The sequence below is a fragment of the Aquarana catesbeiana genome, linkage group LG04 (genome assembly GCF_042186555.1).
Source record: "Aquarana catesbeiana isolate 2022-GZ linkage group LG04, ASM4218655v1, whole genome shotgun sequence".
Taxonomy (NCBI): Eukaryota; Metazoa; Chordata; class Amphibia; order Anura; family Ranidae; genus Aquarana; species Aquarana catesbeiana.
This window is the reverse complement of record NC_133327.1, coordinates 411,490,108-411,502,449: the sequence shown is the minus strand read 5'-3', so window position 1 is coordinate 411,502,449 and position 12,342 is coordinate 411,490,108. Positions and strand designations below refer to the sequence as shown.

Here is a 12,342-nt window from a genome sequence, read left to right as displayed (position 1 = left end):
CCTACCTGGAATTCTTACTTATTAAGTAAGCAAACTCAAAAGAAATATAATGTTTTTAAGTGTGACTAGTATCAATTATTATGGTTGCCCTCAAAGGGCCGGTTGTATCTGTAAGACTATATAAATTTATCCAGGGCTTTTTTTCTCAGAGAATAGGTGCAGGAACTCAACCACGCTGCTCTGCCGAACTGCATTGAGTGTAGGGCAGGCAGGGATCTTTTGGAGCGCTGAGAGGAAAGCTGTCCATGTAAACACAGAAGACTTCTGTCTTTATAAGTGACAGTGGTGAGTGGAGGGCAAGAACCAAAGATGGCGAAATGGAGTTTCCACCACATTCCTGCTGAAAAAAAAACCCCTGGGTGCTAGGGACACTTGAAGTGGACTGGTAGGCTGATTCAGGCCTCGAGCCTTATGTTTGAGACATGTGCTTTATAGAAACATGAGACAATACTTACTGCACAGCTTTCACTGTTGTCTTGTCTGTGAGGAATGATGAAAGACAAAACGTCAAGATCACCACTGCAGCTGATTGGAGTGTAAGTAGTGTTTTTGCAGCTGGTGAGTACGACGAAGTAATGAGTAGGGATGGGAATCTTTGTGCCTTCTACATGTCTAAAGAAAAATTGTATACAAAATTTCTGTTACCTTTGTGTAAAATTATGTTACAAAAGTTCACAGTTACAGTCCAATCATCTTTAATACTACCTGAACAGCATTAGAGCAGTGGTTCTCAACCTCAGTCCTCAAGTACTCCCAACAGGCCATGTTTGCAGGTTTTCCATTATCTTGCACAGGTGCTTTAAATCTGAGTCAATGGCTTCGTTTTTTTGGACAGCTATTTTTCTAAGAGAAATTCCCAAAACATAGCCTGTTGGGGGTACTTGAGGACTGAGGTTGAGAACCACTGCATTAGAGAGTAATAAATTAACTCATGCTCAATTTACAAAAGTTTATTTGCAGTAATTTGTACTATATACTATGCATTTTGAAACTGCTCTCCAGCAATGTGTCCTTTTTAGGCTCCTTAGCTTACAGTATGCTAGTGGAGAAAAGTGACATCACAGAAGGAAAGACACAAAGAGGACTGGGATATGCTTATTGTTTTTATAAAACAAAATTAATGGCACCTGAGTACACCTCGCAAGGGCAGAGCATTTGCACGTAGTATGGAAAACACGCATGGAACACACCTTCTAGTGTGAACCAGCCCTAAGCCCAGGTTCACACTGACATTCCCGCATGTCAGTCCCGACTTTGGGGGCGATTTCAAAGACATCTGTGCGGGTTGCTGCACAGATATCTATGGGAATCGCACCCCAAAGTCAGCAAAAGTAGTATAGAAACTACTTTTGGGAATCGGTGTGGCGCCGCAAATGCGAGTCGCACTGATTCAGACTGTGCCACTGCCGGCAATTGCCACTGATTTGGCATGGGATTTGACATGTCAAATCCCATGCAAAATCTCTCCAATGTGAACCTAGGCTAACACAGTGGAGTACACCGATTTTTTTTTTTTTTTTTTTTTTTTTTAAACTGGGTATGCAGGATAGATAGGAGGTGGAGGGAGGGAACATTTTTAAGAATGGTTGTTATTATTAGCTTTTAAAATTAAGTTTAAGGGGGTGTCTACTTATGCAGTTAAACATTTTGTATTTTTTATTGTAACTTATTTAAATCGATTTGCAGAGATCTATCTATTCATCATTTCACTTTGAAATAAAAGAGTCAATTTCCGCTACTGTAAAAAAAAAATTACACAAAACAGAAAAAAACTTCACTGTGTTGTTCTAGGACAATAATAAAAACTTAAAAAAGGGGTAAATGCTTTTTTATACGCACTGTAGAACAGTCTGTGTGAATTCCAAAAATAAGTAGAAGTTAGTAGAGAACAAAGTGTTTAGTTTTTGGTAAAATGTGTAACTTCACTCATTCCTTCCCTTCCAGTTTAAAAAGTGTAGGCAAAAGCACAAAAAAAGTCAAACATTTTAAATGTTTACTGGCAGTGTATTTCCTTTACATATTTTTTTTCCTTCACTTGCATTATGCCTTCAAACTTGCTAGAGAATTCAACTACTTAAAGTGTTTGTTACCCAGCACTTCATATTCCTAATATGTGACTGCTGTACCATGTACTTGTATGAGAAAGTATCCTGTTCTTTGTATTGCTTCCTTTATGTGAAATCCCTGATGTTCCTCCAGTCCCTCTGCTTTCCTATTAAAAACCACACTAAGCAGGAGAGTTGTGCTGGGAACTCAGCCTGCTCTCCTCCAACGACACGCCCCCACTGCACAGCATTTCACTGGGAAGCTCAGTGTGCTGTTGCTTCTCCTCCCCCAGCTTTTATGCAGCTGAGAACAGAGGGAATGTGATCATTTAAAAAAGGGGAAAAGGAATTTATATATATATATATATATATATATATATATATATATATATACACACAAATACTTTGCTTTTCATTTCAGTTTTAAACTGAGAACTGAATGGGTTGTTTTAAAAGGTGATCCTTTTACAATCACTTTAAGGATAGTCAATTTCCTAGCACAGCCCCCTCCCTCCTTGCTTGCCTAAGCCCTCATCTCTTCTGTCTACTTACTGTCAGTACTGGCCCAGCTCCTCTGTCCCTCCTTTCACATTTCTACATAACATTTTTAACTGCCATTGGAAGAGTGAAGGGGATTACTACAGAATGACAGCACTGAGTCTGCTGGGGCTGCTGAGATCACATTTAAGATGCTGGCGCCCAGCAGTAGTTTCAGGACTTTTTGATGTCTACACAACAGAGAATTTTACAGGCAAATAGCATACATACAAATACATTAAATATGCATGTAAACATATGGAAAGATTTTTGCTGAAATGTTTGCTCAGGGTACAGGGTCTCTTTAGGTAATGAAGCAGCTTTTTCTTTACTGCAGCTAGTTTAATAATTTGCCTATTGCATATATTTGAATAATTCCAGAGCAAGCTGCATTATATAAATTAAAGAGGAACTGCAGTCTGCTCACATAATTTGTAATAAAAACATATTTTCCATTCTGAAGCTTCTCTCCAACCACTTTGCATATTATTTTACATATACTGTGATTCTGTACTTGCCAAATATGCTGCAGAAATCTCCCTCCACTGAGTCTGGCTGCAACCATTTTAACTGTGGGCACCTGAAGCTGCTGCCTGTTCACTTCCTGGATTTACACAGATACACAGAGGCACACCTCCAGCCCTGCAGCTCTCATTGGCCCTTTTATGACTCATCCCCCCTTCCTTTCTGGCAAACTCTCACGAGAGTGAGAGAGAGAGCTGTGCATGATGTCATACGCCTAGGCTAATGACCAGACAAGGAATGGGAAGTGGGCTGTATAAGGTATTTACTGGCAGAAAAAAATTTTTTTTACTATCCAAAGTTAAAACAACAAGGGCAGAGGATTTAATAGATGGAAAGTTGAAAAAATGACTGAAGGTCCACTTTAAATGGTGACTTTGTTGCTTATTGCTCCTAATTTCATGAACTGGCATAACCTGTTTACTTTGGTTTTAAATAAGCCTAGTAAGTTCACAGCTCTGTAGGTAACTTACTTTTGGATTTGATTAGATGCATCAATAAGTCCATCAAAGTTGTAATCGAATATTGGCCCACTAACCACATTCAGGCCATTTCTTTCATTAGCGTATTTTAGCAATAATACATTGTGAAAGTAGTCCCAGATTCCTGCACAGAGAAAAACAAGAATGTATAACATTACAGCAACTACAGTAGTTTAGTCAGCATAACAGCTTTGATGTATTATCTGCATATAACGTTTTTTATTTTAATAGGATTTTTGCTTGCACAGGATTTTAATGATAGTTATGTAATGTAAATAATTGGCTTCTTTCACCATAGCTGAAAATTATGGAAATGGCTGGAAAAAGCACCACATAACAATAATGTACAATATTTTAGGTAATAAGACTAGAAAAACTTTTATTTTTTATTTTTACATACACACATGTATGTGATAGTACAGTATGTGATGGTACCCAATATTGTGCAAGATAAAAATAAAAATAAGTAGGTTAGATGATTGAAGTGAACATGGTGTCATCTTCTTCAGTAATCCAACTAAATATTCATTTTGTAAAATGAATGCTCTCTTTTTTTATTCACTGACTATACATATATAATAGCATTCAACATTAAATAAAAAAGATCAACTTTCCTGTACATAGTACTAGCTCTATGGCTGCATTACTAGACATGAGCGTGACTTAAGCCTAGTACACACGATGAGATGATCGAATGAATTATCATCCTTTTTTTGTTTCTTTCATGCTAGTCTCCATATCAAAAACAAATAGGTTACTAATGTACGACAGAATAAAAATTCAAAAGTGATGTAATCTATTTGTATTGTATTTTCCATCGAAAACGGTACGGTTTTCATACTAAAGCTGTGTACTAACGATCAGATTATCGTACGATCGCTTTGAAAGCGGTATTTTTTTGTATGATATTCTGATCGTGTGCACGGGGCTTAACATTCACTGTAGTAACTTCTCCCTGTTTTGTACTTTACCCTGTAAGATTTGCTATCTATCAAGTTCAACTTTTTTTTTTCTCAACCGGTCTCTATTTTTTCTCCAGACTGCATGTTAGTACCACAGTCTTTCATTAGAAGAAATATTTAGTTTCTAATTTGTTAAAGGGGTTGTAAACTCAGAAGGTTTTTTATCTTAATGCATTCTATACATTAAGATAAAAAGCCTTCAGTGTGCAGCAGCCCCACTCAGCTCCCCTAATACTTACCGAAACCCCATCTTTGTCCAGCAATGTTTACGAGTGTCTCAGCCATCCGATACTCTCCCTCTTTATTGGCTGAAACACAGCAGTGGCGCCATTGGCTCCCGCTGCTGTCAATCAAAGTCGGCTAGCCAATCAGGAGAGAGAGGGGGCAGGGCCGGGCCACGGCCCCATGTCTGAAAGGACACAGGGAGCTGTGATTCGGCTCGGGTGCCCCCATAGCAAGCTGCTTGCTGTGGGGGCACTCAACAGGAGGGAGGGGGTAGGAGCACCAAAATGGGACCCGAGAAGAGGAGGATCGGGGCTGCTCTGTGCAAAACCAATGCACAGGGCAGGTAAGTATGACAAGTTTGTTATTTTTATAGGAAAAAAAAACGAGACTTTACAATTACTTTAATGCGTGCAAGTTGCATTCAGCCAAGAACAATAAAAACCCCTAAAGTCCAATACCCAGTTTCAACCTTTTAATTGATAGTTAACTGAGAACTAACTAAATAATTGTTTTGGAATATTTTATAGCGTGAGACAGTCTAATTGTGCGAGTAACAAGCTTAGGACAGTTTAGGCACCAATACAAATTAACTTAAGAGGCAGTGAAATTGTAGAATTATGCTATCCACAGAAGTATGTGATATGTGCTCATACGTGGGAAAACTGGACAGTCTGCAACTGAAAACTTGGAATGGTAGACAGCCCTACTCTACAATTAAAGTGGTTGTAAAGGGATTTTCTTTTTTAATAACAAACATGTTATACTTGCCTGCTCTGTGTAATGGTTTTACACAGAGCAGCCCCGATCATCATCTTCTCAGTTCCCCTGTCGATGCATCGATATCAGGCTCCAGTAAGTATGGGGGGGCATACAGAAGGTCTTGTACCTTAATGATTGCAGGGACCATTCACAATGCTCAGCAGGCACCCAAATGTGAAGTCACAAGTTGTCACAGCAAGGTGCTCACAGTTAAGCAGCCAGGGACAGTAGACTGAGGGATGGGATGGGTCGGATGAACAAATCGCTGGATCCTGGGACAGGTGAGTGGCTGTTTATTAGAAGTCAGCAGCTACAGTTTTTGTAATAAACATAAAAATGACTGGAACTCCTCTTTAAGTATCTCTTAGCCTCGAACTAGTCAATGGCCCATATATTGGTCGATTCATTTTTAATTACACTAAACAAACGTAACGTGAACTATACATGCCTAAATTAATTCATTCCTGATAGGTCACAATATAAAGCTCTATAATAAAAAAAAAAAGCTCTTTTAGAGACACTTTTACTTTGCCTGTTCCTCTGTGAACTATAGAACACCTTCTACTATGGTATGAAGATAAGAAAAGGGGGAGCCGTTTTGTACCTAAAAATTGGGAGCAAGCAGGTGAAGGTGCCAAGGTTACTCCTCCAAAAATATGGTACAGAGAGTGAGCCCTGTCACCCTAGAACAGTAAGTCCTAGAATAGAAATAGTCTTCTTGACAGGATAAGCAGGTAAAAATAAAGGATCATGAAACAAACTCATACCACCACACCTACAGCAATATATTCAATGTTTTCAGTTTGTGTTCTTGGAATTAGAAACAATTAAAGCTCCTTCCATGTGGTAATGGGATGTAAAGGCAGAGATGAACAATCTGGTAGCATTGTCTCATCAGTCTACTGCAACCAGGAGGAAAATATTTCCACTGTCTACCCTACTCTCCGGAAGTGTATCTTTGCAACCAAATCCTTAAAATACCAAATACAATGTGGTGCTAAGTTCAGTTCAGACACTGAGTTCACTAGTTTAGTAAGTAGATGCTGATGCAATGTATGAAACATCTGCTTTAGCTGTTCTATCATGCTTCCTGGAAGCTGATAAAATACGATCTTCAGTTTCCAATGGTGTGTGTGTCAAACACTCTCCCTGAAGTAATAGCTGCAAACAATGACCACATAAGCATCCAGCATGCATGAGCAGAGAACACCACCATGTCCATGTGTTGTCCAAAAATGCCTTAATGTATTAAGGCATTTTTGGGCAACACATGGACACATGGACATGGTGGTGTTTTCTGCTCATGCAATCTGGATGCTTATGTGGTCATTGTTTGCAGCTATTACTTCAGGGAGAGTGTTTGACACACACACACCATTGGAAACTGAAGATCGTATTTTAAACCCCCATGTGAGTGGGTTGAGGCGCTTCTGGCCAAGCACAAGAGTGTGAAGCTATAGCAGCTGGTGAGTTTGAATCATAGAAGGGAGTAGAATCACGTCACTGAGGTGTGGTGGATGACCACAAGAATCACATTTTGTTTCTCACATCGGAGATCTCATCACTTTTTGGACTTTTGTTCACACTGCATATGGACTGTTTTTATGCATTCATTAATTAGTTCATAATTTTTTGAGAAGTGATATATTTTACACTTGTCACAGGGTGTATTATATGTGCTTTTGTTCACATTGCATATGGATTGTCTTTATGCATTTTTTTAAGCAATTTATCATTCTTTGATAAGTGACACATTCATCCCACAGGGTTTATTATTTGTTTTTGTTCACATTGCACATGGACTGTTTTTTTGCATTTATATAATCTACTCATCATTCTTGGAGAAGTGATATATCTGTTTCACAGTTGTCACAGGGTTTTATATTCACTCAGTCACGTCATTTAGATTTTGTATGCATTTAGACACAGTGTCCATTTTTATTTTTCTCTGATATTGATGATATCAATTTACTTAGACTTCACATCATTTTTTTTGTTTTCACGTTAGCGCCACTATTCATTCTTATATTCTCTAGAGGTTGAATTCGGTTTACATGTTTTCTTTTTTATAAAGTGGCAGCTGTAGGATAGCCCTTGTTTTTCCTAGAGCGCAGTGGTAGGATTACAGGTATAGGCGGATTCACTTGTGAACCAACAGTTTGCAAATCAAATACCTGCTATTGTGTGATAGCTTTCTACTGCCCGGTTGAACATCAAGGGGGTCCACAGGGGAATCAGCTTGTATGAAGTGAAAGGATGAGTACACCAAGCCGTATGGATTGGTCCAAATAAGTGTCAGAAGTTGATGGTCAATGTGTTTTAGGGGTTAACCACAAATCCCTGTCTCATCAGGGCTTAGATTTAGTCCACTAAAGGAATCCTAATGGGTAGTTAATCCTGGATTTCAATTCTTCATGAGTTGTGATTAGACATTAGCTTGTGTAAATTGTCTGGCAGCCATCAACATTTTAGAAACCTTTCACTAAAATAGCAGAAAATAATCACAATATGTGCAGGGAGGGGGGGAATTTCCAACAGCTCATTTGACCTTTCTTTGTAGCGACATAGCCCATACTTAGTTCTAGGTATTTACCAATTGCTACTACAGTTTTTCATCTTCTATCCATAATACAAACTGGAACATCAACTTGCAGTGGGTTTTGGTGCAATATCTATGAATAGTATAACTGTTAAAGAGGATCTTCAATCCCACCAAAAATAAATAAATAAGAGTCAGCAGCTCCAAATACTGTAGCTACTGACTTTTAATAAAAGGACATTTACCTATCCAGTGATCCAGCGTCTTCCTCACCCAGGGCCAGTTCTTTTGCATTCGTCGGGTCCCCGGCGCTGGCATGTTTACTAAGGGAAGCTGGCTTCCCACTGCGTATGTGTGAGCCGTGCTGCATTTTGTGAATGGTCCCACAGCCTTCCGGGACCTGTGACACAGCCCAGAAGACTGCGGGCAAAAAGGGGGGAGCCTAGCTGATCCGAGAACAAGTTGAAGCAGGTACATGCCAAAGTTAGGAGGAATGTTTAAGAGTTATATAATGTTTTTTATTATCGCTGATTAGTGTAGATATAGTAGCACAATTATAGGACTATATTCATTTCTTTTATGTCTTTGGGATATCATGGAAATATCTAGTACAGCTGCTGCTAGGAATATTGGTAAAACGCTTGCTCCGTTATTTCTTGCATAGCACGTTATAGTACACCCTTGTGATATAAAAAAAAGCATATAAAACATAAAAAGTAACTATGGAAACATGTAAAAATTAAGTCTCTATATGCCAGCTAAGCGTCAACGTAACTCCAATCCCTCTGACAAAGCCACATCTGGTGGCGTAATACGTCAGTGGTGGAGCTGGTGACTGAAGACGTCTTCCCTGGATAGAAGGGCGGAAGAGAATGCCAAGGTTTAATTATGAGAAAAATCCAGCAAGGGAACAGTATTATTAAATATATATTCATTGTGAATGGAAAATTATCCACAACCTGCAGCCTCTATCTTTGAGGCTCCCTGTGGTTGTCTGAATGATATCCCATGCAAGTGATCTGTGGTACACCAGTTTCTGTGCACTTTTTATTGTGAGTGCGTTTTTATGTTTGGTTCTTAATAAATTAGTTTTGTTTATGGAAAGCACTATGAATGTTTATATGCTATATTTTTGAGCATTATCTCTGGATTTGCGGGCAGCATATATTAAGTCTGATTGGATCGGGAGGAGAGCCTAACCATTTGGTACATCTGTTTACTTCCTTAAAAGGGACGTGTGCATATGTTCTATTGAACAAAGGCCAAAAAGTGAGGTGAGCTGCTAATGATGGTGGTGTGTGTAGCACATAGTGTGTCAATGTCAGGGAAGAAATAAAAACTAGGAAGCTGGGGATAATTATTAAGTGACACTACACGTGGAATTTCCTTCTTTTTTTCTTCTATATCCATTTTTATTGGACTTTATATTGGAGTTTCACAGTACACTGTTTACTATAGTGCAGCACTGAATCATTTTTGCAGTAATATATTAAACTTTTTTGTTTGCCAGCTTTGTGTTGGATCTAGTGTGTGTAGATTACAAACTGCCTGCTGAGTCATACGCTTATTTTCATTCACGTCTTCCTACAAAAAAACTGATTGAAGAATGTCATCATTATTCATAACCAGAGTGTGGGTTCTAAAATATAAAGTAACATTGGGATGGTATAACATCTGTGTTTTTCATTAACCCCTGTTTTTTCACATTAGCCACAAAACGTGTCCAGCTTGGCAGTCAAGCTATTTGTTTGGTAGGTCTGTTTTGATTATCAGAAAAGTCCCTTTAGCGGGAGTTAAAGTATTGCTGGGCTCTGTCAACAGATTTTTCCTGTCTTTGGTTATTTTTGTCAGCTACACATTCATGTCCTGTTGCTGGCTTTATGTAGGTTTTATGTTGTTGTTACAGTATTCAGCTACTGGGTCTGTTGTTCTGTTTTTAGAGTCGTAAACTTTAACATTTTGTTGGTTTTCCTTTATGTGAACTCTGACCATTCATGTTTGCCGTTTGTTACAATGTATTTTTGCTCTTTGATGTGCCTTTTATGTTCTCACTGAATACTCCTCTGACCTTTATAAAGTGGCATTAAAGCCAAAAGCAAACATTCATTACATTGTAGGTTACCATTTCTTAGATGTGATGACTGCATTCATTTACTTTTTTAAGCTTTCTTTCTTATATTTTACCTGGTAATCCTGTCAGTATGTCTGTTGTTTTTCAACAGAACAAGATGTTCTGCAGATGTAGCAGAAAGAGGGTTGAGACAAACCCTTTTGAAAACTGACAGGGATGCTTACAATGATCAGCTTCTATTTATTTATGTAAATCCTTATCACAAAAGGAAGAAACCTGTTGCTGGCTTAAAAAAGATAAGCGGAAGTTTGGTTTCAATTTGTAATCTGCTAGCACATATAACACCCAGCTCCCCGGACTGACAATGCTGCTGTCCAAAGGTAACCGTGTGCTGATTCATCCAGAGTGGGGGCACTCCAATATAGGAGGTGTGTTACCAGCCAGATCACCAGATGAAAACAGAAGGGAAAAAAGACTAAAAAAAAAGAAAATGAATGCAGCCACCACATATATTGATTGATATTGGTAAGCTGCAATAATATTTTACATTTTTGGGTTTAATATCGCTTTGCCTATTTTTACCCTAGACTCCTTACTTTTGCAGTAACCCATGAACACTGGTTCAAGGAACCGTTTCTCCAGCAGAAACATGGACAGAAATAAAAATATTCTTGTAGTAAAATATAGCAAAACTAGAACCCCCATCAGATCTTTACTTCTATCTACTATAGTGTCCCTAATGCAGATTTTTCCTTAATTCTGTCAATTAAAACTGTTCTAAGTTGGACAGCAAGTGAGAGGAAATCTTTCTAATGGAGCCCAGGACAGCACTAAAAAAACAAAAAGACATCACAGGACCTTAGACTGCCAAAGCATGTGGGAGAAGAGGCTGCAGAGACCAGTATAGCAGCACGGAGAAGCCTGTAGGAACGGTGAATTGAGTAATTCAGGTTTTCCATGTCCCCTAGACAGAAACTAGCAATTAACCCTTGCTTACTGTTGAATGAACATTCTGGATTCAAGTGGTAAAAAAAGTACATGGCTTCAGCCATGAGCTTGCTATCATTTTTTACAGCTGGCAATTTACTGTTCAGTAAAAGTGATCTGGCCAGCTTTACAGCCACCCGTTCACTTTTAATGCAGTGAGACATGGATGAGTGCGTTTGGGGTGGAGGAACTTGACTGGCCTGCACCTCAACCGGTCTTGACCTCAACCCGATAGAACACCTTTGGGTTGAATTAGAGCGGAGACTGCGAGCCACGATGGGATTGATTTACTAAAGGAGTATATTTCTCACTTAACTCATTGAAGCCGTAGTTACATTGTCAAATCATGTGCAAAAGAAGCCTCTATTTTTTTAAATTTCTCAGCACAGTTGAATGCATAAAACAAATACATTTAAAAAATGCTACTCATAAATCAATCCTGCTGTCCTCCATAGAAACCGATTCTTGTCTACACCAACACTTTGCAAACAGGATGTATGAGATTAAAATATATATATATATATATATATATATATATATATATATATATATGCACTTACTTAAGAATTCTTTGTACATGGGAACAAGGTTACTTGTGATAAGAGAGTCATATTGTTCAACTTCACTGCTGTTGAAGTCTGCAGATAAAAAAAAAAATATATATATATTCATAAATAACACTGAAAACTTGGATAAGAAATTATATAAAGTCTACAGTATATGTTTACACATTTAATGCATTAGCAAAGAATTAAAGATTTTTCTACAGTATCATGAAATTAAGAAGTGTATGCACACTATATGTAACTGGAGCTAGGAAAGATTTAGTTCTTGACAGAATAAAGTTGGATCCTTTGTCAGGTGTATATATATATATATATATATATATATATATATATATATATATATATATAATTTTCTTCAGGTACATGGCTTTACTTAGACAATGTATTACTATGCCATTTGTGTAGAGTTCACTCTTATTGTCTCGTAGTTATTATTATTATTTCAGGGACTTGTATAGCACCGTCAATTTACGCAGCGCTTTACATATTATACATTCACATCAGTCCCTACCCTCAAGGAGCTTACAATCTAAGGTCCCTAACTCACATTTATACATATAGATACTAGGGCCAATTTAAACAGGATCCAATTAACCACTTCAATACCAAGCACTTAGACACCTTCCCGCCCAGGCCAATTTTCAGCT

The 12,342-nt window shown here is 38.2% G+C and overlaps 1 protein-coding gene across 2 annotated transcripts in view; it reads right to left on the bottom strand.

Annotated features, from left to right (window-relative positions):
* The window catches only part of ENPP3 (ectonucleotide pyrophosphatase/phosphodiesterase 3), a 189,109-nt gene that overhangs the window by 18,294 nt on the left and 158,473 nt on the right, over positions 1–12,342 (bottom strand). For both annotated transcript variants that reach the window (XM_073627288.1, XM_073627289.1), the window contains exons 22-24: positions 11,690–11,767; positions 3,578–3,710; positions 456–612 (exon numbers count right to left, since the gene is read on the bottom strand). In XM_073627288.1, the coding sequence (XP_073483389.1) occupies positions 456–612; positions 3,578–3,710; positions 11,690–11,767 (368 nt within the window). The remainder of the gene's footprint in view (positions 1–455; positions 613–3,577; positions 3,711–11,689; positions 11,768–12,342) is intronic.